General features: G+C 47.0%; 1 protein-coding gene across 2 annotated transcripts; it reads right to left on the bottom strand.

The window, feature by feature from the left end:
- Positions 1 to 382: 382 nt before the first annotated feature.
- TNFRSF9 (TNF receptor superfamily member 9) lies at positions 383 to 14,000 on the bottom strand. Of its 2 annotated transcripts, XM_037062044.1 has the most exons (8): positions 13,931 to 14,000; positions 12,855 to 13,038; positions 12,139 to 12,246; positions 11,402 to 11,539; positions 10,626 to 10,692; positions 9,086 to 9,174; positions 8,384 to 8,518; positions 383 to 2,569 (listed from the first exon to the last, which is right to left on the bottom strand). In XM_037062044.1, exons 2-8 carry the CDS (start codon positions 12,952 to 12,954, stop codon positions 2,478 to 2,480), a joined length of 729 nt encoding a protein of 242 aa, XP_036917939.1. In that variant the 5' UTR covers positions 12,955 to 13,038; positions 13,931 to 14,000; the 3' UTR covers positions 383 to 2,477. The 2 variants fall into 2 exon arrangements, with proteins under 2 accessions (XP_036917939.1, XP_036917938.1); XM_037062043.1 differs by lacking the exon at positions 13,931 to 14,000 and having other exon boundaries at positions 12,855 to 13,282.
- Between the last annotated feature and the right edge of the window lie 13,922 nt (positions 14,001 to 27,922).

Below are 27,922 nucleotides of genomic sequence, written 5' to 3'. Positions count from 1 at the left end.
AGTAGAAGGGAACTTCCTTTAGCTGGTCATTTATTTCCAAAAACAAACAAAAAACTCTGAAAGTATCCCCCATAAAAAAAAACCAAAACTTGTACTGGAGATCATAGCAACAAGTTGAGCAGTGCATTAGGCAAAAGAAATAAAACACAAGGGACTAGAAAAGGAAGAAAATATTATTGCACATAACACGATGTTCTAGAAAACAAGAAATACTCTCTATATATATTATTAGAAATCATAGAAAAGTTTAGTTAAGAGACATATATAAAGTAATATAAGCAAATCATAACATCTCTACACTCCAACAACAAATCAAACCGTCTAAAAAGCAACAATGTAGTATGGAAAGAAGCCTAACCAAAAAAGGAAATGCACAAACAAATTCTGGAGAAACTTTGTAACACTTTTATTGAAGGGCATCAAATTAGAGACCTACCCTACCAGACGTCAAGAGCTGTTCTAAAGCTACTGTAACAAAGACAGTGCCAACTAGCCGATGGGATGGAAGCCCAGCCTTAGGTCTGTGGCGCCTGATGACTGACAGACAGTACAGCAGACCCCTGGGGGAGACGGCCCAGGGAACAAGTGCCTGAATGGGAATGGACCACGGCTGTCCATCTGCAACACTCAAAATCAGACCATGACCTTGCAACACATACAATAAGCCTTCCTGATGGATCAGACTTAAATACGGGAGACAAAACTCTAAGTCTCTTAGAATAAAATATGAAGAAATATCTTCATGACACTGGGGCAGGGAAGGGTTTCTTTAAACAGGAAACAAAAAAATATTAACCATGTAAGAAATAAGTAGTAAATTTCACCCGGAATTTAACCCCAAGGAAGTTTCCCGGAGGCCATCTGGCACAGGATACGGGAAAGAACATGCGCAGCAGCATGGTTCTCAGGCACAGGACCCTGGAAACCGCCCGCCTGCCCTGCAGTAGAAAATGGATGGATAATTCATCATTTATTTGCAACATTATGAAGCAGTCAAAACAAATGCCTTGCAGCTGCACACCACAACAGGACTGAGTTGTATAAATATAATTTTGAGTCATTAAAGCAAAGTCACTGAGGTCCCCACACGGCACAGTATCATTTTCAGGAATCTCAAAAACAAACACAAGTAAATAAAATAGTTTAAAGTGTATAATTATAATAATAAATGATCTTTTTAAAAGCCAGGGTGATAGACCTCACCTTCCTGAGAGAGGTTGGGTGGGGGTGGGGTGGGAAGGTAGGCGGGAGATGAGGGAGAGAAGCAGCACACAGGCGGATGCTCTGACCTTGACTTTGACCCTAGAAAAGGTCAGATCATAAATATTTTAGGCTTGGTAGGCCACAGAGTCCCTTGTCACAACCATTCAGCTCTGCTATTGTGTTGCAAAGGTTGCTTTAGGCATAAGTAAGGGGTGTGGCTCTGTGTCCTAATAAAACTTTATTTACAGACTCTGAAATGTGAGTATCATATAATTTTACATGTTGTGAGACATTGCCCTTCTCTTGATTGTAAAAACCACATAGAAACTATTCCTCGCTCCCGAGCCCTACAAAGGCAGGCGGCCCAGGGAGTTAGGCGCCCCTGCTTCAGCTCTCCGGTTGGGCTCATGGGTCTTTGTTTCCTGAATGTGTTTTATTCCTGTTTTATGTACCACTTTATGGGCAGAAAATATTATTTTTAAAGTGTTTAAGAATTAAAAAAATGTAAGCCTTGGCTCAGAGGGGAGCAGAAGTGAGGATGCGAAGGTGGAGGGCACCCAGGGCACACTGCAACATTGGAACTCCTTCCAGAACCCTCCCTAACTCCGGCCCTGTCCCCCTGTGCCCGAAGAAGCGGAGGAGGCCACTGTGCAGAGTGACAGAGCCAAAAGAACATTCGGTTGGGGCTGTTTCCGCACCTTATAGCCTATTGCCACGTGTCCTGTGACCATATATACACTCGCCCTGAATGATATTGGCTGGGCCATTTGTCCTCATGGTTAAATTTAAAATATACTTCTCTTTGAAATTCACAAAAACTAGCCCAGGTCTGTCAAGTACTATCTAGAAAATGCCCCTTTACCACCAGCTCCGTCCCATCCTTGTTCCGTCACAAGTGATGTGTTTTTAAAGGCTGACTCACTAGCATTTAGAAGAAACTTGGTCCTGGCAGGGTAGCTCTGTTGGTGAGAGTGTTTTCCTGATGAGCCAAGGTTAAGGGTTCAATCCCTGATCAGGGCACATATGAAACCCAACCAAGGAATACATAAGGAAGTGAAACAGCAGATTGAGCTTTCTCTCTCTCCCTCTCCCCTCTCTAAAATCAGTGAATTGAGACAAATAATAAAATAAAGTAAACATTATAGAAGAAATGTGGGTAATCCTGGGTATTGTCCAGGGTGGTGTTTTTCAATATGGAAAAGCCATGGTCGCGGGTCCTCCTGTTGCTCCTTCGATTCTTCTCACAAGAGCCCCAGCAGTTACGGGATTTCCATTCACAGTTTACATTCTTCTCCCTCTTCCTCCTCCGGAAATCCGCAGCTGCAGGCATCTTCCTCTTGGGCGGTTTGCACTGGTTTCATAAATGCTAAAAAGTAATTTCAAAGACACTCATCTTTGGTTGTCTGTTTGCATCATTTAACATTCAATCTCTAGAAATCATATGTTTGTTGATCTCAGAAATCTCCAGGTGTTTGTTGTGGAACTAACATCTCTAACTCGCAAACATCCTCCACTTGAGTGCGAACCACCTCTTCAGTAAAAGAGGGAATGGTGAGCGTGGACTTTTTTCTCAGGATTATTTAAGATTTTTTTCTTTTTACCAAATGTTTTTGTTGGTTCTGAAAAGCCATATTCTCTATTTTATATAATGGCTAAAAATATACTCTTGAGCATGAATCACTAAGGCATAAAATGTATCATGTCCCAAAGGTAACTGTAGTTTCAAGGAGGGTTACTTAAGTTACACATTAGCCAGTTTCTTCCAAAGGAAGTGAGATGTATCATTTCCAAATGTAACCATAGTTTCAATGAGGGTTACTTAAGTTGCGCGTTAGTTTCTTCCAAAGCAAGCGCTGTGCGCTGTGCGTGGCACCACATGCTAAAGACAAGCCCCTGCTTCCACCGGTCAGTAAGTAAAGAACGGACTCATGCGCATCAGCTTCCAGGTTTTCTTTCACATCAGTGTCAAGTATTTGTGTTGATGCTGATCAAATTTACTCCTAAGCAGACATTTTTATAGACCGACAAAGAGAAGGCCCTACCCCAATTTTACATGCTAACTACCAAAAAATAACTGAAACCCCCAAACTGCACTATCTCCAAGAATTTATGAAAAACTGGCGAGACTTACTCAGAAATACCAATGAAATGTCATGTCTCAACTTATTCTTTGATACCAGTATTACTCTGACACCCAAACCAGACAAAGACAATACTAGGAAAGAAAACTGCAGATCAATCTCTCTCAGGAATGTAGCTTCAAAAATTCTTAACAAAAGACTAGCAAATACAATTTAGCAACTTAGAAAAAGAATTATATACTACGAGCAAGCAGAGTTTGGTCCAGGGATTCAAGGCTGGTTCAATATTGAAAAATGGATCCATGACCCTGGCGGGTGTGGCTCGGTGGGTTGAGCATCATCCCCTGAGCTGAAAGGCCATGGGTTCAACTCCCAGTCAGGGCACCTGCCTATGTTGCAGGTTCGGACCCTGGTCAAGGCACATGCAGGAGGCAGCCAACCAATGTCTCTCTCCCTCTCACCCGCCTTCCTTTCCCCGCTCTGTAAAGTCAGTATGCATGTCCCTGGGCGAGGCTTTAAAAAAATGAATCTGTGTAACCCATCATCTTAGCAGCACAAAGGGGAAAACCACATGGTTGTATCAGTTGATTCAGAGAAGGCATGTGATGAGATTCAACACTCATTCGTGATTCTTAAAGAACTCCTCAGAAAACGAGAGACAGAGAGGGAGCTTTGTCCGCCTGATCCAGAGGATCCACCAAAAACCCACAGCACACATCACACTGGGGAAAACGAGATGCTTCCCCTAGAATGAGACACAGGACAAGGATGTCCACTCACCACTCATACCCAACGCAGTTCTGGAAGTTCCATCCAGCACAGCAGGCCAAGAGAAGGAAATAAAAGCGCACATACAGAGAAAGAGAAAACAAAACTTCCCTATTTGCAGATGACGTTACGGCCTATCCAGAAAATCCCAAGAAATCTACATACTACTCCTGCAAGTAACAAGTGAGTTCAGCAAAAACACAGGATACAAAATCAATCTACAAACATCAGTTTTATCCCTATAGCAATGAACACATGGAGACCAAAATTTAGGATAAATACCATTTAGAGTTGTTATAAAAAATTAAATTCTAAGACCTAGATTTAGGTCAGTATGAAAACATGTACAGGACTTGTATGCCGAAAACTACAAAATGATGATGAAATAAATCAAAGGAACTACAGATAAATGGAGACACACGCGGTGTTCATTGACCAGAACACTAAGGCAGCAAAGATGGCCATCTCCCCACCTTGCTGTGCAGGTTTAACGTGGCTGCCACCAGAACCCTGCTGACTTTTAGTAGATACATATAAGATTATCCGGAAACGTAGCTGGAAGTGCAAAGGGACTAGAGTAGCTAAGACAATTTTGAAGAAGAAGGAGGCAGGAGGAATCTAACCTCTACCCAGTTTTCAGGCGTTCTGCGGCTGCAGTAAGCCAGGCCGTGTCGTGCTAGCGGAAGAACACACATGTAGATCAGTGGGGTGGAGGCGTGGAGCCAGAAACAGCCCCCACACGGGCACAGCCAGCCGGGTTCTAACAAAGGCACTGGAGCGATTCAATGGAGGATGCGTGACGTTTCCAACAAAGGGAGGCGGAGCCGCCGACATCCACAGGCCGCAGCAGCAGCAAGCGTCTGGGTCTGGCCCTCTCATGCCTTATACAAAACCTGACTAAAGATGAACCACAGAGTTAAATGTAAACCATGTAGGAGACAACGTAAGAGAAAATCTAAATCTTTGTGACCTAGGACGTGGTGAAGCCTTCTTAGCTGTGACTCCATAAATGCAAAAAACAAAGCAAAACTGGACTTTATCAAAATTACATTTTTTTTTCTGCAAAAGACCTGCGAGGAGGATGAAAAAGCAAGCTACAGACTGGGAGAAAATACTTACAAACCATGCACACAGCACAGGACTCACAGCTGGGCGATACTCAGAATTCTCAAATGTCTGTGGTAAAACAGCAGACACTTCTGTTGGGAGATGGGCGGAACACATGAAGGAACATTCCGCTGAGGACACGCAGATGGAAAGTAAGTGTAGGGAGAGGTGTTCGACTCTTAGGGAAAGGCAGACTGAGACCACAAGGAGCTGTCAGCTTTTAGGAAGCCGAAGTAAGACACCGCAGCCCTGCGAGTGCTGGCGGGGGCGAGGAGAGACCGGATGCCACGTGCACCGCTGGTGGAGTGTTGGATGGGACAGCTCTCTGGGAACTAGTCTGGTGGTTTCTAACGAAAACCAAATATACTCCTACCACATGACTAGGAATTGCACCCCTGGGCATTTATCTCAGAGATACGAAAACGTATATCCACATGAAACCTGGACAAAACCAGTCATAGCAGCTTCGAAGGCAACAGTCGAAAACTGCAAACAATCTCGGCCTCTCTCCGGAGGTGAACGGGGCGCAGACTGGCACACCCACGCTGGGGAGTACCAGCCTGCAGTAAAAAGAGTGAATTGTGGAAGCTCAGCGGCTTGGCCACGTCTCAGTGGCATGAAGTTGCATGAAAAAAAGCCGGTCTCAGAAGGTTCTATATTCATGGTCCGTCTGTATATTGTATGATTCCACTGATGTATAACATTCTTCAATGACAGAATTGTAAGAAAGCAGGTTGGTGGTGGCCAGGGCTCAGGGGCCATCATCGGGACTGCCCCTGAGGGGGAGAGTGTGGGTGTGACTATGGGGCAGGAGCAGGAGGGAGATCTTTGTGGTCGTGCAATATTGTGCTTGGGTCGCACCAGTGGTTACACCAATGTACACGTGTAACGGCGGCAGACGAGTACACACACACAAAATGCACCAACATCACTTGCCTGTTTTGATATTGCCCTATAGTTACATAAAATGTGGCCCAATGAATGGCCCTGTGAGACTTTTCTGCTCTGTCTTTATAACTTCCTGTGAATCGACAATCATTTCAAAATAGAAAGCTTCTAAAAATGACCTGAACTTTGTTTAAATGGAATGCAGTTCCATTGCAACTCACAGATTACTCATAAATACTTTTGAAAATCATTTTTAAAGAACTCTATTGCAGCTCGGGTGAAGATGAGAAGGTTAGTTCTCTATGTGAGAGGTTTCGGGGGGAGCCCGGAAGTTTAAATCAAAGGCTCAGACCTCAGAAGGGGAATCGGTGAGCAAACCGCAGAGGGGGAGAAGGGCTGCTGTGCAGGAAAACGGACCGGAGGGGTCCTGTGCCGCGTAAGAAAAGGGCAGACGACCCAATAGAAAAATGCCCAAAAGACTAGATCAAAACTTCACGAAAGAGGCAATCTGGACTGCCTCTTTTATGTGAAATATAATGTGACAAAAGTCCCATCTCTCCAGAAATCGGGGAAATGCAAATGAAACCCGCAGTGAGATCTCCTTTCTACCCACCACACAGATAACGGGGAGGAAGTCTGATAACACGAGCGTCGGCCAGGATCGGCGCCCGAGGAGCTCTCCTATGCTGCCGGGCCAGCACGAGGGGTGTCCCACCGTGCCGGAAAACAGCTTGGTAGGTCTACCAAGGACCCAGCGATTTTATTTCTAAGGTAAAAGAAAAAAACAACACAGAGACACGCACCATAGGTGTGCTGAGCCGAGGAGGCGAAATTATCAGAGCACCATTGTCTGCAACAGCCTCAAACTGGAAATAATCACAGTATCCCTCAGTATTAGAAGAGAACCAACAGTGATATGGTCATTCAATACAAAGTATTCCACAGTAGAAATCAGCAAGGTAAATGCCACACAGGCGTGCATCATAATGATATAGCGTTGCATGAAAGGCAGATACAGAATAGATACAGAAAATACAGGCTAAACAGAAAGCATAGAACAGATACATGCGATTTCACTTGTAGAAGTTCCCAAGTCACTAAATTAAACTGTGTGGTGAGGGAGCAAACCTGTAAGAGCAAGGAAGTGACTACCATAGAACTGTGACGTGGCCAGCGCCGGTGGGGAGGGACGGTTTTCGGCTGGAAGGGGGGCATGAAGGGCTTCGGGGAGCAGAGGCCCTCCTGTTTCCTGACACGGGTGGGGCGGTGCAGTTGCTCCTTCCACAACAATTGGCTACACTTTACATGTTTTTCCTGTGTGTTACATTGTACCGTGTCATGAGATTCCATTTCAAAGGGTCTTTCAAAAGACCTTTACACAAGTCGGTGTGGTGCGTCTTTAGATAAGCCTTGACTTTTCCGGTCCCTGCTCTCTCTCTAACCTTTCGGGGCCCAGCACAGTGCTCTCGGGGCGCTCCACCTGCAGGCGAGTCCCTCTGATCAAGTCTGGCCTGTGTCTCTGGTTCTGTCTTCCACGAAGACAAAAACCAGGCTGCCCCATCTGTTAACTTTTTTGAAAAAAATACTAATAGGTTTCCTTCTGTGAATACTCACTCTTGGTAGGCATGTGCCAAATTCCTTAAGAAAACAGTATCTTAGTTCAATGAAGGAAAACCATTATTAAAGTCTCTCATTTCATCCAGATCTTAACCCACTTCGTTAAACCTTCTTCAGATACCCTGCCCCCCGACCCCACCCCACATTCTCTGTGTCTCCTCCCCTTGCAGGTCTGACTCAGGTTCAGGCCATCAGCCAGGCTGAGGAGCCAGGCTCAGTGGGGTGGACGCTATTTTAGGATTCCTCTCTGCCCGTGTCCTGTGTGCACAGCTGGCTGGCCGCACACCCGTACACACACCCAGAGTTATCCAAGACGGCACATACTTCCATTACCATTTCCCCAGAACCCCTGGATTATGTTCTGCTCTGGCCGGCTCTCTTGGCCTCAGCACTAGTGACATTTGGGGCCAGCTAACTTTGCTGTAGGGCGGGCCTGTGTGTCTCGGGGTGTTTATCAGCATCGTGGACCACGCACCGGATGCCAGAAGCCTCCCTCCCACCATCCTCCCCACCCCCCAGGTAGTGACAGCCAAAACCGTCCCCAGACGTTGCCACATGGCCCCTTGGAGGCAAAACTGCCCATGCTTTGGTAACCACAGTGCTGTCCTAACCCAGCTTCTAGAACTCCCACAGACCGCCACCTTTTCCTTTCTCCCGTGAAAAGCCTTGCCTCCTAAGAGCTCCTGTGTGACAGACACATTTAGGTTAGTTAGTCTTACGTTGCTTGAGTATGTACAGGAGTTTCCTCCGGCCCCGTTGGACTGCAGAGAAGCGGAGCGTGAGGAAGAGCAACAGGGACAGCGCCACCGTCACCGCCAGCATGAGGAGGAGCAGGCTGACCTGGGAGGGGTGGCCTGGAAGAAAGAGCGGAAGGAGAGGTGCTTGTCACTTTGCACGTGCACTTGCATTTGCACTTCTATTTGCGAACCCTAACGGCGAGGAGAAGCGGTCCCTTGGGCCTCTCCAATCAGCTGGCTTAGCAAACTTGCCCGCATATTGAGAAAGCATTTCTTTAAGCCTTCGTAATTTTCCTAGAGGCCTACAGAAATTGGATGCTCTGGCTTTTCTATACTGGGCCTTTCTGGATTTCAAACAGAAAATGTAGGGCTCCATCCTCTCCTTCACTTGGCTTTGCTGAGGGTGTAGTACTGTTCGGGTAGAGTCTCACCTGGCTGTGTGTACTAACGCGTGTCTCAGACTAAATGACAAGCACCTACAAAACCAACAAGTCCCTTGATGGCAGGATAAGAGAAGGAAGGTGTGCTGGGGGTGCCTGTCAGGGGTGGAGACCGGAGGCCTCGGGATGCTGAGGCATGTCCAGCTCCCATGGGAAGAGCCAGGATGTGGTCCCGTTGATTTGACAGCAACAGACTGGCTGCCTGGCTCTGTCGCAGGTATGAGTGCAGTGGCTGAGGACGTACCTGGGGAGATGTCAGGCAGGGCTGGTGCACACACCACGTCACTCTCCTTTGTCCCGTTGAAAAGTACAGTCTTTCCCTCCAGAGAACAGCTGGGCAGTCCAATGAAAAGAGTTCCCATAATTAATTTCGCTACAGATCATGCCCATTAAAAACATTGACATTTTCCACCCAGTGAATCAGCCTAGGCACAAAGATGTGTGGGTCTGGCTCCGTCCAGATATTTTGAAAAACGTGCACTTGACCATCTGGCTTCCTCCAGCTGGTTCCCTCAGCTTTCATGGTTCTCCGCAATTCACCCCACCTGACCTAACCTAACTGGGTTCTTCCTTCCGCGGCTGCGGAGCGTTGTCCTGGGACAGTGTCGACTGCGGCCTGGTCCGTCTCTCAGCCCCACCCTGACTGCTTGGACACATGAAGGACAGACAATTTGGACGAGGGTCAGAAGATCCTACACCCAGACGTGCTGTCACCAGACAGACCAGGGCTGGAGCCCTGGGGGCGTCCCTGTGCACAGCAACCTGGGGCAAATGAGGACATCTCCCTAAACCTGTTTCTCATCTGCACAGTAAGGTGTGCGTGCTCCCAGGGCTGTGTCGAAGAGCAAACTGACAAACCACTGTCACTTGCCTGACTCACTCCCAGTAAATGGTAGCCGCCACCACCATCATCCTTACGTCCCTCCTTTGTCCCTCAGCCTGCCCCCGCCCCCCCGAAGCCCAGTTCATTGCCACTTTCTATGCGGACCCATTTGACGGTTCTGAATGATCTGTGATGAAAGACTTAAAAAAACACACACAACTTTCCAATCTGTTACAAACCAATACTTTTGTAAAACATCATAAAAATACAAGTGTCAAATAATAATGAAGATGATTTTCTAGTAAGAAACCCAAATGAAACAAGGCCAAAGGCATAGAAAACACAAGACCTGCATTTCTCTCAGCGGAGTTGGCAGGTGTGCGTGGCTGCCCTTTCGCCCTCAGAGTGTCTGCCTGCTGACTCCGGGGCCTGTGTGCACTCGCCGTGGACGGGACAGACTGGGCCCACACCTGGGCGCAGACCACGCTTGGAGTAGCTCCAGCCGTGCAAGTCCACGGGAACATCCCCGAGTGCACTGCTGGCCGCCTCTACTCCCTGTGATGGTCTTGTTTGCCTGAGGACACGTGACATTTGGGAGGACAGTCACATCCTCGTATTTCCTTCTCAGCGGTGGACATTGCAGACGGAAAGGCGAGCCGATTAGCAGAGAAAAAGAGGGGTGCAGAGGTCGGAAGGAAACAGAAGGACACCCAGGGCAGACGGGAACAGAGCCCCAGCAGTGGCCCTGATCTGGGCGCCCGGGGTGTTGTTTCCCGAGACAGCGAATGCCCACGGCGTGTGTGAGGTTGCTGTCACCCTGCACTGTCCCCACACTGCCCAGTAGTGTGTCATCCTATGTCCATACTTGACAGATTTGTAAAAGCTTCCACGATAACATACTTTGTCTATAAAGAGTTAACCCAAATTCTTCGTTTTGTAAGCAAAAGGAAATCATACATACTCTGTCCAGGGCTGGCAGGTGCCGAATCTCCCGTCATTGAATGTTCCAAAGTTACAGTTCTTACAACCTTGCACAGAAATAAAAGCCACAGTTAAAAAGGACGGATTTTCATCCTCTCCTCCCTATCCCTGTGATGAAATAATCACGTCATACAGCCATTGACGTAATTCCTCCTCCACAGACTGGCCACTGACTCTCGAAAGCAAACCCTAAGGACTGGTGTCTCCACTCCAGTCGGACACAGCTTCACATCTGTTTGTGCAAAGTGGATGAAAACGATGGTCCTGGTGAGTGACAAACGGGACTCCCAACTACTGCCACTGATCGAGAAACAGTTTGTAAATGTCATAGGTGACACTCGACTGAGTGGCTCACTGCTTGTTACTCTCAGGTGCCACATGTCTGTGCTTTATTCTGTGTTTGGAGATGGAGAGCTAGCGCGCTGGCAGCCGGAAGTCGGCGCCGCCGGCCATCCTCCCCGAGCACCTTCGAGCACGAAAAGGTGCGCCCCACCTTAACTCTGGGCTTTATTCCTTCCCCTCCCTTGCCTGCAACAATAGTGTGATTAATCTGCCTCTTATGTGGAGTATGTTATTTCTTTCTTTGGCTTATTAAGAGGTATTATTCTGTTTGCTATGAGCTTGTGAAATTGCCACAGTAAATCTGTGCTAAATAAAATTTTAAAAGATAAAACATTACTAATAAAGACCAAGACCCAAGCGAATGGCATCTGTCTGCATAAGAGACTCACACGAGACGATGAAGGACACACCTACCGTCTTTGGTTAATTCTTGGCCTTGATTGCAGTCCTGTTCACACATGGTGCATCCGGCCCCCCGGCAGTGGAACCCTGAGATGCACTCACACTCTGTGTTGCTGGTGGGGGAGCACACCTTCTTGGTCCTGAAAACACCTGCAAGGCCCCCCGATGTTATATGAGAGTCGACCTCCAAATCCAGGGAGCAAACTTACATCCACCATAAAAAGCGCGCTCGCTCTACTTAAAAACTCCCACTGACCTCGGAGTTACAGCGTTTCCTTCGGAATCCCAGTGAAAGACATTTTTATACTTTCCGATGAAAATTTTCTCTTATAAAATGCGTGTTTCCTCTAATATTCAAAAAGCTCAATGCACAAATAACTGCCGTTACTGTACATTATTCTCCTGGACCTGCCTATGGACAGGCGACCAGCACCTGGCACCTGGCTCTCAGTAGAGGCCAGTACACGAGAGGAGGAAATCTGGGCTTCCCAACATGCACCCGAATGAAGAAAACATCTTGGGCCTTGGTTGGTGTGGCTCAGTGGATTGAGCACCAGCCCGTGAACCAAAGGGTCTCTGGTTCGATTCCCAGTCAGGGCACATGCCTGGGTTGCGAGCCAGGCCCCCAGTAGGGGGCGCGCGCGAGAAGCAACCACATGTTGATGTTTCTCTCCCTCTCTCCTTCCTTTCTCCTCTTTCTAAAAAATAAATAAATCTAAAAAAAAAAAAGACAATGTCTCAACTCATACCTTCACACAGCCTGCAGATGTCACAGGCCTTTTGTCCACTGGTGTCGGAGAAGCTATTTGAAGGACAGGGAACACACATCTGACTCTTGTCTTTCCCACAGAAAGTACCTGAGAAAGGCAGATGACAGCTGCACACGTTTGACAGTGGGTTACTGCCGCCCGAGGCACTGTGACATTCACAAGAAAACTAGGACACGGAACAACAATTGGTGTTCTAGACGCCACAGCAATACACTTTGTGTTGTTGATGGGCTTTTTAAAAAGTAAACATTTGCAAGATTGCCCTCAGTGTAACCTCAGAAATAAGAATCGCAAAGTATAGACGTTGCAGCAAATAAGCCAAGAGGAAGAAAATGGTTTCCTTCATCTATGGAATGAAACACGGGGATTTCTCTGGATGGAGCTAGATCAACAGGACGGGATTCCTGGGCACCCATGTCTGCTTTCCCCCGCCCAGCCCCCACCCCTGCCTCCCACCCCCCCACCGTGGGGCCCCCCCAGTGGAGCACAGGTACTCATGCACCTGCCGTGCTGGGAGCCCATCCCATGGAATGGGTTTTCTTATTGTCTCTAGATGACAAACTTGGGGGCATAGGAATTAAGGGCCATGGCCCTGTTCCCACAGCTGAGATGCAGCATCCAAGAAGTATCTGTAAAGGGATGAATAAAAGGCCATTAAAACAGAGCTCAAGCACATGCATTAATTCGGTTCTCACCAGCTGGACAGTCGCTACAGGAATCCCGCGTGGACCTCGTCCTGTCAAAGTTCATGACCAGCAGCGCGGTGGCCACGAGGCTGTAATACCCACTTCTCATGGCACAGTCTTGCACGGACGTGGTGCGGGTCAGAGCAGCCTCTGAAAGAACTTTAACCGGAGCTGCTGTCTCACCAGGAGCTCCCTGCAAAAGGCAGAAATTCACGAGGATGAGGCGGCTTCTCCTTCCAGACTGACGCATCCCAGCCGTGACCTCGCAGTTCCACAAGACCACAGCTCAGAGTCTTTCAGGAGCAAGTAGTGAAGGGAAGGCAACAGATTCATAGAAATGTCTACGAGAAGACACCCATGACTAAGCACAGGGCTTCGTGCACGCTTGCCTCAGTGTGAGGGTACAGTTCCCAACCACGTTTGCCAAAATACAGAAATAACAAGGGCAAAAACTTTTGGGGACTTTCATGGACACTTGGCATTAGCATCCAGACTTCAGCCACACCAGTTGCTTGCTGACCCTGAACTATAACCCCTAAAAACAGACTCTGTCAGGGGCACCTAGCAATTCAGCTGAATAAGAAGCTGTCTCTATTACCACTTGCCTGAATGGCATGCACAGAGTTCAACAGCTAATTGCTAAAAAGTTGAAACACCTGTCTGCTCAACACTTTATCACAATAAAATACCCTTTTTAATACTTCAATGACAGTTGACATTCGTTATTCTATTAGTTCCAGGTGCACAACGTAGTGGTTAGACGTTGGTATAACTCACAAGGCGACCCCCCAAGCCTGGCACCTGCCTGGCAGCGTCCCAATGTCACTGGCTCCACCCCCTCTGCTGCACACATCTCCTTAATCCGCCTATTGGCCCATTTCGAGATTTGAAGCTCGGACAGTAACAGGACCAAGGAGTAAAAAGAAAATCTCCTTAGAGACCTTTGTTTAATCTTTATTTAATGGGCTATGGAAGAGATGTTATGAGCAACTAGAAGGGGGAAAAGTCTAGAAATGGACCAAGAACACAAAGCCTCTACCCTTACCCAGCTCGCTCCCTTCCCTGCCTGCCCCGGATGGACGAACCTGGAGATCTCCGGGCTGGCTGGCGAAGGACTTTCCACTCCGTGTGTGTGTGTGCCTGTGCGGAGCAGCAAGGTTCTGCAGCCTGAAACAACTGGCTGCAGTGAGACCTCCCCCCAGTGACTCAGCCCCGGGGGCGGGCCTCACGGGGAAATTCCCGCCCCACAGCTCTCTGAAGCAGCTCACTTGATATTTGCTGACCCCAAAATCCCCCTTAACAATGGCATTTGGGACATTTCTTGGAAGCATCTCTCTAGTGTAAGGACATTTCTCGGATGACTTTGAAGACAGGATTTTGTCACTTCATATGTTCCTAAAACATTTGCGATTAGAGGAATAAGGACCAGCCCTTGTGCAACACGCTGTCCCTTCGCTCTGATGACAGGTGCTGCTGCTGCTATAATTTACCGAGGGCAGCGGATGTGCGAGGCGTCCCATGAGCACCCTCATGAATGCTGTCCTCAAGTGGACCCCCGGAGTTACTGTTACTGGGACAGTGTTACGTGAGTGAGAACATTAAGGCTATGCGTCTAGCCAGATAGTCAGCAGGGTGGGGAGCTGGGGTTAGAAGCCAGGACAACCTGACTTGCTTGTACTGTGCTCCTTGCTGCGTGAGTGAGCTGGGGGGAGGAGAAGGAAGGAGAAACAGGAAAGTGGAGACAAGGGGAAGCACAGAATTTGATGGCCGGATTACACGGGTGGATACAGTGAGATCTGAGAGGGAAGAAGGGGAGGAGGGGAAGGAGTGGAGGAAAAGGAAGAAGAGGAGGGCAGGGAGAGGAGCGGGGAGGAAGCAGAGGAGAAGGACGCTGCAGAGATGCAAAGATGTATCCAGCATCCATGGGAAGACCCCCAGAGGAACCAACAGCAAGAGTGGTTTGGACTAAAACAGATGGGTTTTCCGTTAGGATCTAAACAGAAAACAGCTATTTTCCCCCCCAGGAGACATGGGGGCTTGGTCTTGAGTTGGGGATGGGTGGAGGGAGAGGGTGGGAGAGCGGCGTTCACTGAACATGTGCTCTGTGCCAAGCCCTTTCCAAGCTCCCGGGACTCTCGTTGCGCCGACATCCTTGGAAACGCCCAGCAGCTCCCTGTGTCCAGCATTCAAGGACCTCCGGGATCTGGAGATCTTTTTTGCTCAAAAAGAGCAAAAAATTGCTCTTTTTGAAAGTTAAGGTATCGTTCACATAACATAAATCTCACCATTTTAAAGTGTACATTTTGATGGATGTTAGTGTATTCACTAGGCTGTACAACCCTTCCCGGGACATAATTCCAGAACACATTCTTCAGTCCAAAAACTGCCCTGGCTGGTGTAGCTCAGTGGATTGAGCGCGGGCCTGCGAACCACACGATCGCGGTTCGATTCCCAGTCAGGGCACATGCCTGGGTTGCAGGCCAGTTCCCGGCCCCTGGCAGGGGACACACAAGAGGCAACCATACATTAATATTTCTCTCTCTCTCTCTCTCTCCTTCCCTTCTACTCTAAGATAAATAAATAAAATCTTTTAAAAAAATTAAAAAAAAAAAAGAAACCCTATACCATTAACAGTCACTCCCCAGCCCCACCCCCCAGTCCCTGGTGACCACTAATCTACTTCCTGTTTCTATAGATGATCCTATTCTGGACATGGCACATACATGAATGAAATCGTAATATCTGGCCTTTTGTATCGGGTTTGTTTCCCTCGGCGTGTTTTCGAAGTTCATCCACGCTGTAGCATGCATCATTCCTTGTGATCGCTGAATAACTTTCCACTGTGCGGACACCACATTTTGTTTATCCACTCGCCAGCTGGCAGACACTCGAGCTGTTCCCACTTTTTGCCTACTGGTAACGCCGTTGTGATCAACTTTGCACGAGCTTTTGTGTGGATATATTTTCAGTTCTCTCGAGCGGGTAGCTAGGAGTGGAGGTGCTGTAGCGCGTGGTAAGTCTGCTTCTCTTTTGGAGAAAATACCAGGCTGTTTCCACCATAGCTGCACCACGTCACATTCCCAGTTCCAATTTCTCTACATCCTTGTTACCACTTGTTATTTGTTTAATTAAAAAATTATTAAATCTGTCCTAGCAGACGTGAATTGCTAGCTCATTGCAGTTTTGATTTGCACCCTTACCCCAACTTCACCACCCCTCCTCGACCCGGGGGAGCAGCGGACTACAACAGCGCGCGGTGCGGAGCCCACGCTTTGATCTCAGCCGGGCTTGGGTCAAATCTAGGCTTGTGACTGTGGGTGGTCATGTGACCTTGGGCAAATTGCTGAACTTCCTGTCTCCGTTTTTCCAGCCACACCTTACAGATGCAGGGACATTGTATGTCCTCCTCATTTACTGAGGAGTAAATCAAACAGTGAATGTGGGGAACTCGGCTCAACGCCTGGCCCACAGTTCTCAAGACAATAGTTCTTGTAACTGGGATTTATTGTTTTGAAATTTTCCTTTTCTAGTCTCCCATCGGTAAAACAACCCAGAGCAAGTAGCAAGAGAGGGGGAAAAATGCATGGACTATCTACAGATTTTTATCCCCAAATTCTGTGCCATTCCATACAAATGACATGGCTGATCACCCCCTACTGCTTTCAAAGTCATGACCTAACCAAGTGGCCTCTTCCTCTCTCTGTGGCGGTCTGTGTCTGACATTGCAGCGTGACATTCAACTGGACTCTCCTCTCGTGTGAGTAAATGCTACTCACTGATCTACATTTAGGGTATCCTGTGGGCAGAGGTATTGCCACCCCCTGAAAATGACATGTGCAGTTTCCCAGCACAGTAATTAGCTCACTTTTTCAAGCTGAGCCAATGACATAAAAGTCTCTACTGAGCTCAAAGATTCTCAAGATTAGTTTTAACAGCCTACAGTTAAACAAAAGCACTACTTCAGAATCATCCTACTGAAGGCTATGCATAGTTTTCTGCAGGTGTTTAAAGAATAGTGTTCACATGACTCGGTCCTGTTTGATAAGCTTGTCATGGGAAGCAGAGGCAAATTCTAGACCAACCAGACACGCCTGCCATCGGAGCTGGCCAAAGGTGCGCTCTTTCTGTACGCCTTTCGTTTGCTTTAAAATCTGTTTCACGTTACTTTCTTCGTCATGGAGTTCCAGTCCTTCAAACAAAAATTCCATCTCGTCCATGAAGGCTTCCCAGACAAAACCAGAGATGACCCCAAGCAAACATCAGCACTAGCACATTTAGCAATAATATGTTTCATCACATTCTACACATCTCATCCTAAATCCTGGAGTCCACTTTGTTTTATTTTTATCGACGGTAGGTGTAATACTGAATATCTGAAGCAAGGATGCTTCGAGGCTAAACAGCACGAAGGTTCAACTCTAAACAAGATAAACAGTATCTAGAAACTGAAAGATAAACAGCCCCTCCAGGTAAAGCTTTCTATAAAACATGCTTCTGTTGTCCCAGGGCACCTGTCGGAGGCGACCTTGTCCATGGAACGTTCACCGTTTATACTTATTTCCCAAAGATTCGATTCCTTCAAGGCTCAGTGTCCCCACCAGGACTCCAGGCCTCTGTCCAGGCCAGGCAGTCGTCACTGTTGGAGACAGAGGATACCTGTGATGCTGGTCGGAGGTATGGGGAGGGGTAAGTTCAGAAGGAACCAGAAAAAATAAAGTGAGTGGGGAAGGAGGAGGGAGGGAGGCAGAACAGCGGGGGGGAAGGAAGCACATGTTGGAAGGCAAGGGGGTGACGTGAACAGTCGTCGGATTCACCCACTTTCCTCCCTCTTCACACTTTCTCTGTCTTCTGTCCCCTTGAATGTCCATGGCTCACAAATACAACTCCGGGCTCCCTCTGACTGTGCGGCCAGGGCGAAAGGGCACACGGAGGCCCGCACCCCACATGTCCAGATGCCTAGATGCTACAGGGCAGCCAAGCACACCGTTATAAAGTATGTTCTCTCCAGGGCGGGGCCCACAAGTCACAGACATACCTGCCATCACAAATGGGTGCCTTTGTGACCGGGGACATGGCGCTTCGTGCAGGCACAGCGGACACATGACTGTGCCACCAGCTCCATCGCCCTGGCCCTCGGGGATGGTGCTGTCGGTCCCCAGGGAAACACCCCTCAGTTCTCGTTCTGTGTCTCAGAAACACAAAGCAATGGACGGCATCTCCGTGCTGTGCTCCCGCCAAGCACGCCCAAGGGAGCCACCCAAGTCCTGGAGCAGGGAAAAGATAGGTGCGCTTGTGAAGTCCTTTTCAGATGCCTAGGGCGGAAGAGACCCCTGCACCATCCACTCGTGTGAAAGACACTCACAAGAAGCATGGCCTCCCAGAAGTCCCAGGTGTCCGTTTTCTTGGCCCTATTTATGTCCCCTTTTGTGGGTCAGGAAATCCTTGCGAATTAGCATGGAATCCACAACAGGCCCAGGGGAGATCGGAGGAAGCCTTTATGGTACGGAACAGCTCGTAATACTCCTAAGTGTGCATGCAGGGGTAGGCAAAAGTAGGTTTACAGTTGTATGGGAACTGTATCATCGTGTATTAATACATGTAGTCTCATGTGTTGTTCCAGTTGTGTTATCATGGATTAATGATTGTATTATTTATTTGTATCACAACTGTAACCTACTTCTGCCCCCCACGCCCCCCATAGGTCGTAAGTAGGGTAAGAACTGTCACATGGGCTCCTCACTGAATCAACTAAAACCCCAGAATTAATGGCAGTTTTTAGCTATAAAAAGACTTAGTAACATTTTAGTACATTGCTAAAAATAAAAAGTCTCATCTATATTTAAGCAATTTTAAATATTCTCTATTTATCAATTATGGTTTTTCCATTTTAATAGGTTATTTTGGCAATTTTCAAAGAAAAATGACTTTCTAAAAACAAATAGGAAAAGTACTTTCAATTTAAAAATTATACATACTTCATTTATATTACCAACATGCAAATTCTATACACTTTGAGTATACAATAACTTTTTTAATCTTTTAAGTCAGCGCTGTCAACAAAACACAAATGATGTGTAATTCTCACTGATAACAAATTAAATGAAGGCAGAAATAATACATTGTACTAGTTTTTAAAATATGTAATTTATGGAATAATCTGTGACTGCTGATAAATGTTTCCAGTACTTCACACGGGCTAAGCCACGTGGGTTGCACCTGCCCTGGGGATGTTGTACGTACTTCAGCACGTGAAACATTTTATTTAGCTTCATCCATTCTGTGGGTAAGAACTATCATTGATCTTCTTTTTTACATTTATTTGTTTGTTTGTTTATTTATTTATAGAGAGAAGGGAAGGGAGGGAGAAAGAGTGGGAGAGAAACATCGTTGTGTGAGGGAAACATGGATTGGTTGCCTCTCACACGCACCCGACTGGGGACCTGGTCTGCGACACAGGCATGTGTCCTAACTGGGAATCGAACTGGCGACCTTTTGGTTCCCAGGCTGGCAATTCAGTCCAATAAGCCACACCAGCTAGGGCTGTTGTTACTCTTCTAATGTTAAGGAAGCACAGGCTGAGAGAGTTCGGGTAACTGAGCCAAGTGTCTGTGGCACGTCTGAGTGTTTACTGGAGGCCAGAGTTCTAGCTCTATCGCCGTTAACCCCTCTAATCCTCGCAACACCCCTTTGAAGTTGTCCCTGTGCTCTAGACAGGGACCTGGGGGCCCGAAGCGCAGGTGATTCGTTCAGGTGTCCCTAGCCAGCACCGGGCAGAGCGGGCCTTGGGCCCAGACCGGCCAGACCCAGAGTGAAAACACTCACTCTGCCACGTTAAGGGAAGGAGAAACCAGGGATGGAACGCAGGCCTTCTCATTCAAAGGCCAGCTTAATATTCTGCCGAGAGCTACGGCTAAGTCAGGCGCTACTCACAGTGTACCTACTCATTCCTGTGAATGAATCAAAAGGTGTGTTGACTAAGCAACCGAGACTGAGTGGGGCTGTCTCAGTGTGGTTTGAGAGCTGACTTGGAAACCACATTCGATCTCATCTATGTGAATGATTGCCAAGAAACTGAAGGTTAATTTAAACTTCGAGAAATGTTATGAAGAGCGGAATCACCTATTGGAGGGAGCCAGACTAAAAAAAAATTTAAGAGCATGTAACTAAAAGTTATTAAGTGAACAAGTGCTCTGTAGTTTTTATTCTTCTGGAGAGTTGCCACATGGCACTGGGGGAAAAACGTTCTTTGGGCTGCAAGTGACAACTGTGTTCTAAGCAACGTCACTCTAATGAGCCACGTGACCCTGAATTTTATGCCTGTGCTGAGGGCCAGGCACTGCCTGCTGGGTATTGGCCCCCTGACCCTGGCATTCACCTTAGCCCTTGGGGAGGAAAGTGCTATTCAAGTTATAAATGTACAATTTTATCCAATTATTTCATAAACTCTGCTTTTGTCAGCTAACAGTCAAGGATGTTTCCCCAAATAAAAAGTAAGACAACATCAGGAGATGGAGTTTGTTTCCTTCCACACTTCGCAACAGTCCTCAATATCACCTACCGAATCATCCCACTGTGTCAATCTGTTTCTTCCTCCACCAAGTCTGCCCCCTCTTCTGGGTTTACCTATCAATGGAAAATCACCGTGTCCAGCACTGCTAGTTTTCATTATGATTTCTTTCGGTTGAACCTTGCCACTCTAAGCGAGATTTCCAACGTACAGGTAAATTGTGACTACATCATACATGCCTGCTGGGTCTATCCTACTCAAGTAATTTCCAGGTTTCCTTGTTACTGTCATTTTTCTCTACTCCTTATCAATTCAGTAAGTTCGGTTCAACACACATTTACTGACGCTCTAATGCAAGCGTGTCCGCGATCTGCCCCGGTTACTTCTGCTTTGCAGCCTGCCAGCCCCTCTAGCCGGACTCCCGTGCTTGCTGTTCTTTAAGGTGTCAGAGGGGCCTCGTCTTTGCTGCTCTCGTCTGAGATGCTCTTCCTCCCACTTGCTACGTGACTTGTTCCCTCATCTTGTTCAGGTTTTCTCCTTGGAAAAAAGCCTTCCTTGCCCTGACAGAACAGCTCTCCCCGTTACTCTAGCAATGTCAAAACTGGGACAAGGACCTCACCCTCAGGGTAACTTTTATTCCTGTAGTATATTGATGGGCATGCGGTTTAGACCCCCTGCCCTTTCAGATTGCTGGTCATTCGATTAGGATGCCCTCCTGACCTCTCCCCTCTGGGCATGTTGCTAGTCCTGTGGATTAGATCTCCTTAAGGGAGGACAAACAAGGGGACCAGAGAATAGCCCTTGAGCATTAAGCCCCCAGGACAATGAGGTTCTCTCTCAAATGCATCTAGGTCTCAGCTGTGTTTCAGCCCGGCCTAGAAAAGCAGCAAAACCAGACCAGCAACGCCATGGCCAACATCAGGACGAGCCGTATTGACTAATGACCCCCTGGCACCAACCAATGAGTGGAGACCACACCCAGAAAGGACACACCTGGAAAGCTGATCAATATTTTATCGGCTCCTCCCCTGAGACCTCCAGCTAAATTCCTTCAAGATGCAGGCCCCAGCATGGCTTTCTTTCCCCACCTCCTTCCCCCAGGTGCGTGTTCCTTGCCTCTTTCTCCTAAGCTCCAAGGGCACACTTCTTTTGCTTTACCTTGTTTGCAGGGCCCATTTCTTCTACAGCTCAATTCTTCTACCTCTGTGATCTTCTAAATAAACGTTCTCTTACTGTTTGAGTCTTGGCTCTGAAGACTTTCTCCACCAGAACTCAAGTACTGAGGTTGCTGAACCAAGATCTATTCTGACTCCACCAGTCTAATACCTACTACGATTTTCTCCCCAGAAAAACACAAACCCCACGAGAGGGGATGTTATTTTTACCCTGCTGTATCCAGGACATTCAAAGCAGTGCTGGGCAGGCTTTGTAATGACAGGCACTTAGTAAATGTTTCCTGAATGAGTTTTTCTGTCTTGTGAGTCATATACAGATGAGGCACCATCACAATAGGCTTCACAGCCTAGAGAAGAATGAAGTTTACACAAATAACTACGAAAAAGCCAACACACAGCCTTATAGATTCTACAAAGGACAAAGAGCTGTGGGAATACAGGAAGAGTTTGCTGGGGGCATTGGCACTGTAATTGGGTTTTTCAGGATGGATGATACGACACTGACAAGCAGGTGTGAACGCAGAATCTTTTAAGATTCTGGCGAGGCCAGAGGAAACTGCTCTCGCAGAGGCAGAAGGCATGAAGGAGGCAAAGTCCAGCCTATGGGCAAGGAACACAGAATATGAGTGAGGGAGAGGAAGAGGTAAGAACGTGGAAGATCAGGAAGAAAAGATGTTTGAACACAGTGCACGGGGATTTGAATGTCCTCAGCATACCTACCGTGACCTGAACCCCCTACCTAGGAGCACACTGTCAAGTCAGCAGACCCACAGAACTATGCCGACATGCAGAAAGTCGCCCAAATATTTTGTTCTCACCCTGAAAGCAGTCCTGGTCTAACCATCCGCGGACTAAGTGGAGCCTCAAGAACAGGAAGGGAAACGAGGTACAAAGGGCGAGGGCGGGGCTTCAGGAACGTTTTGCTAAATGCGAATGTGTCCTCCTGGATGGAATGCTGATTACTTTGCCCATTGGCAGAAACACTGGGTGGCTCCTGGATCGTTCTATGTTTCCAACATTACTGGAATCCGAAAACATCACTGAAGCAGAGTAAGAATAAAAAAACTTCAGTAGGAAATAAGGAGAAGGGACTCATTTCAATTCCTTTGGGTTTGGTGAAAAGTTTTATGTATGATCTCACTAGTTACTCGCCAAGCTATGGGCGGGCATTACTATTCACATTTTACAAAGGGCAGGCGATTTTAAACCTTTTCGTAACCCATTACTGAAACACTAATCAGATCTTTCTCTTTTTCTGGAAATAAGATGCCAATAACAGTAGAGCATGGCAGTGTTTTTCGAGGAGCTGAGAAAAAAACGGTGCCTAAGCGATCGAGGGGGTGGTTAATACACTGAATGCAACTGAGCCTGGATGTAGATTGTTAAAAACATCCGAGGCTCCCGGGGCCGGGAACAGGCTCTGAGTCCTGGTTCCCTTCATCTTTCATCGTCAACTAGAATTAAGGGGGGGGGGGGGCGAGGAGGTGGGATTTCCTGCCTCGCACTCCCAGGCCGCAGCTTTCCCCGGAAGTCCGCGGGGTCGCCGAGGTGCTACGGAAACCCCAGCAGAATTGGCCAGCTCGTTCACATACTTCTCACCGCCCACCAACAAGCACAGGCAGCTGGCCCCAGCCCCGAACGTGACCCCAGCCGGCTGCAGAAGGTTGGGCGTCTGGGAACGTACCCCGCCCCGCCCCCTCGCAGTCCGCCGCTGCGGCCGGGCTCGGCCAATCACCGGCGCCCCCGGGGGCCGCGCGCCCAGGGGTCGGAAAGGACCCTACGTCACTGCGGGTTGGCCCGCCCACTTCCGGCGCCCGGCTGGCAGTGGGAGTTGTGCTAGTTGGCCCGCGTTGGGGGGGCAGTCACCCAAGGTGGGAGCAGGGGCTAAATCGTCCTCCGTGGCCCCTCACAGGCTTCGGTGTCAGAATTTCCCCCATGCGCCAGCGCTGCCTCAAATGTCAGGGCTCGCCCACTCTTCCTCGGTCTCGCCAACCTAACCTTTCGGGGGCTCCGGAGGGGAAATTCGCCGTTTCTGCCGGACGTGTATGGAGGCCCCGAACCAGCCTTTAATGGATGTTGAACCACCCCTTCACTTAATGCCCCAAATGGCTTCCTTACGCCCAGTAACTTCAGTTTAACCCTCGCCCCCATTTCTATAATGAATAGAAAACGGATGCAAATGTTAACTTCCCTCAGCACAAAGAAATTCCCATTCACTGTCTGGTAAAAGGAATTTGACGTGGGAAATAAGATGAAAATAGGAATAAGAAATTGATTGAAATCATCGTAAACTATCTCTAGGCTAAGAAAGGAAGGAGCATCTTACTGGGTGAAATTGGGATGACACTTAGCAGCATTTACTGGGCATCTGCTTTGCACCATAGTCCGCAACCAGATGCTAGAGATTCAGCAGTGAGCAAGACAGGAAGATCCCATCATGGAATTCACAGGATGAAGGAGACACAGACAATAAGTAAAACAAAAGACAAACAAATGCTAAAGAAGTGTTATCAATGAAATAAAAGGGTAGATTTATAGAAAATACTTGTGTTATTTAGTAAGATGCAATCCAACATGTAAATGACATGGGAAAAAATAACCCGGTAGCAGTTTCTTTGCCATTTATTGTGATCAGGCTAATGCTAGGGAGATTTGCTTTTGGATCTGGGATGGGAAAGGCCATGGGTGACTGTTGCTAATGTAGGGGAGGCAAAAAACGTTACTTCGACCTTAGGATCTCTAGCTGGGCCTGAGAATTAAATATACCTGGAAAGAATAAATCATACACACTTATTTAATACAAGTTATATTATGACCTGGTAACCTTCATGAGGAAATGACCCCAAGAAGTGGCAAAACAAATGCTCATATACTGGGTTGAACAGAGAGAGATGATTGTGGAAAAGCAAAATAAAATGAAGCAACTAAAGGAAGACAAGAGTTACTTATTTATAAAAGGTTTTATTTGTTTGTTGTTAGAGGGGAAGGGAAGGAGAGAGGGGGAGAAATATCAATGTATGGTTGCCTCTCTTGCTTCCCCTGCTGGGCACTGGCCTGCAACCCAGGCATGTGCCCTGACTGGGAATCAAACCATGATCCTCTGGTTTGCAGGCCTGTGCTCAATCCACTGAGTGACACCAGCCAGGGCTAAGAGTTATTTATTTTAACAAGATCTCTTTGAACAAATTCCGCCAGACTCAGCTCCCTCCCTGGTGGTAAAAAAAAAAGTTAAGTCTTAACAACTTGTATTAATAGGGAGGGCTGTTCTCACAGGAGAGTTTCACTTTTTGCTTTCAGGAAGAAAAAAAATGGAATTGCAATGACTTGTTTGCACCTGCTGTTTCCCAAATGTCTTTAACACAGTATAATCCATATGCTAAGGCAGTGTGTTTGGAAGTGGCATGTCCTAAACCACTCACATTGTCAACACCATTTCTCCATCCTTGGATTGTGAGCTCCACAGGGCAGGACAGGATTTCTTAATTCAGTGTTGCAAGTGCTGCAAGAATCTGGTGAGTCTTTTAGTGTGTACCTCCCCCAGTGCATAGACACTGGCGAAGTGCTGAATTGTTGAATAAAAAATGTGGTGGATGGGATGGGTTGTTCTACCTGGAAATAAGAGATTGAACTAAGAAGCGTGTTCATTGCCAGCCCTAGAGCAATGGTTTTTGGTTAAGTGGTTTAACTTTTTATTTTGTACTGTAAGTGATGGAAAATGGGTATGAACTATAAAGTATCATGAGTGTTGCTGACTTATTAAGTAATACTGATAGAGTCTACCGTGGGTAGTGTGAGGTTTGGCAGCAGAGTATCTGAATTTTCTGCAAAGGCTCTGCAGGACCTTGTACAGTCATTTCACCCTTTAGGACCTCAACTTCTGCATCTATGAAATAAAAATTGTTACTACCTGCCAGGAAGTCCATATATGATGCCTAAAACCAGTAAGTGAGAAGTAACAGTATTAGTATATTATTTAAAAATACTGAGATAATTACTAGATGAAATAATTTAAAGAGTTGAAAATATTTGCCTCTGAAGAGCACTGCTGAGGGGCACGAAGGACTGAGTGAGAAGCCTGCTGTTTTTTGTTATGAGCCTTTTAATGCTCAATGAGCTATTGTCGTATTAAAAATCTGAGTACCACAGTCTGTCACTGGGCTGTGGTGATCTGCTTCAGATACAGGCAGACTGGCTGGGGCAGCTGTGTTTCACGTGTTCATTCTGAAACCCAGTTTGGGAGCCTGTAGCACCTTCCCTGGAGGAAAGCTCTTCCTACAGCAATGAAAAGACAAGAGAGCAAGTCTAATCACCAGGTCAGCGCTTTTCACGCCTTTGATCCGGCTGTGTCCGCTAACATTCCATTTGCCAAAATGAGGGAAGACCCAAAGTCAAGGAGCAGTCCCTTCCACTCGTGTGGATGAAAGAGCCAGTATCTCTGAAATATAATCCAATCCACCATGAGTTATATCTGAGTTTTAAAACTGTGTGTAATCTAGTCATTTGATTAAAATTAATGCTCCCTTGGGGCCATTTCAGTTCTGGATGGTGATACAGTTGTCTCAGGAGCGTTAACTCAGGTTCTTTCTCTTTCACTGCTGAAGCACATTGCCATTTTTATCTGTCGTGGCTGTCATGCTGCAGCAGGTCACCAGCATCGCTTTCTCTTTCCCAGAGTGCCCTGTGGGGAGCAAAACAGCCTGTCTTCTTTTGGTTTTCTTTCCGTCCACCTAAATCCCTCCTCGGTTCCTGAAGCCCGTGTCCTACAACTTGCCTCCTCTCCCTGCTGTCTCTCCCATTCCCCACACTCCTTCCAAACGGAAAGAGGGTGGCTTTTGCCTGCTTTCTTTGCAAACAGCCAAAGGCGAAGTCATTCCAGAATTCCCAAAATGTTTCATTCTGAGAAGGCACAATGATTCCAGGCACTTAAAATTTTTGCACAAGTGCAACATGTGGCAGAAATGAGTCTATTTACAGTTTTTAAAAATTGAAAGGTTTTCGATTTTTATAAAGTTCACCAACATTATAAGGTTCACATGAGATACATAAAAGTGTTCTGTAAACCAAGCAAGAACAATAGCTATTTCTTGAAAATAAACCTGTTTTTAACATCTAAATTGAAACCTTATAAACACATCTAAAATACTGTTTGACCTCACCTATTACTGGTGTGCGTGCTAAGTGACTTAACTTGGATGGGGTTGCTCCAGTGTATTTCCCATTTCTGGGAATTTACCCTCCAGTTATGTCTGCACAAGAGGACATATAATAAGGCCATTCAGGGCAGTGCTGCGTTTCCCCACGGGGCTGTCTGCAGAAAAAACGATGGAAATAACCTAAGTGTTATCAGTAGGGCACCAGTTAAAAAACTATTGGGGGAAGAGGAAAATTTGATGAGAAAGTAGAGAAATGAAATAACAGTATATATTTGCATTTGCTTGTGCTTGCATCGCCGCTGGAAAGATGCCCCCAAACAAACAACCTGTTGGGGATGGGAGTGGAACTGGATGCGGACAGGTAGGAGCCTGTCTGTTCAATAGAATCAGGATCCTCTTGGTTTTTGAAATTGGTAAAAGAATCAACATTCAAAAGCTCTTTAAAAGTTTGAGATTATAAAGGCAGTAAATATAATCCAGTACTTGTTAGACTTAAGTGCTCAGTATTGCTCTAATTCTGTGGATGCAAAAGCAGCACTGGGATCTTTAAAAACACAACTCTGAAAACGTATACACGTGAATACACGAACCCGCGTGAATTTACCAAATTAGTTGCCAAGAATGGGACAGAGCCTAGGTTGGTGTGGCACAGTGGATTGAGTGCCTGCCTGTGAACCACAAGGTCACTAGTTCGATTCCCCTCATGGCACATGCCTGGGTTGCAGGCCAGGTCCCCAGTAGGAGGCGCGTGAGAGGCAACCACACATTGATACTTCTCTCCCTCTTTCTCCTCCCCTTCCCCTCTCTCTAAAAATAAAGCTGACCTCCTGGCCGTGCCTTTTTAATAATAATATATAAAAAAAACAACTAGAACGATTGCCAATTTAAAAAAATGGTGACCGAGCGTGGGGTTGATAAAGTCAGTATAACATTGATGAGAGTCCTACCAGAGCGGAGGCGACACGGAAAAGCGCTCCAGGAGGAATAGTACAGAGACCTAATTGTGAAAGAACAACTCTACTTTTGGAAAATGCGAACTTAAATTAAGAAGCCACGACTCTGCGGTCGGGAATTGCACCAATGGGTTGCAGCAACAAAGCAGGTTGCATCTAACAGGTGTTGTGGATAGATGGGATCGCGCCACTCAGGGGGCGGGGCTTCGTAAGGATGCGTGATGCCAGGGGATTCTCGTGGTGCTGGATGTTCCAATCGGAATCAAGCTAAGCGCACACTTGACGCAAA

This window comes from Sturnira hondurensis, unplaced genomic scaffold, assembly GCF_014824575.4.
Source record: "Sturnira hondurensis isolate 20B ecotype Veracruz unplaced genomic scaffold, ASM1482457v3 Scaffold0013931, whole genome shotgun sequence".
NCBI classification, from domain to species: domain Eukaryota; kingdom Metazoa; phylum Chordata; class Mammalia; order Chiroptera; family Phyllostomidae; genus Sturnira; species Sturnira hondurensis.
The sequence above is the reverse complement of the archived record's forward strand: the minus strand, read 5'-3'. Positions and strand labels throughout refer to the sequence as shown.

Bases quoted from the DNA above. Each gene is read 5' to 3' on its own strand.
- TNFRSF9 (XM_037062043.1), bottom strand. From the start codon at position 13,095: ATGCGTCAGTCTGGAAGGAGAAGCCGCCTCATCCTCGTGAATTTCTGC. The intron at 11,540-12,138 runs GTATGAGTTGAG...GGGGCCTTGCAG, and splicing joins CATCTGCAGGCTGTGTGAAG to GTGTTTTCAGGACCAAGAAG. The intron at 8,519-9,085 runs GTACGTCCTCAG...TCTTTCTTCCAG, and splicing joins CCTGCCTGACATCTCCCCAG to GCCACCCCTCCCAGGTCAGC.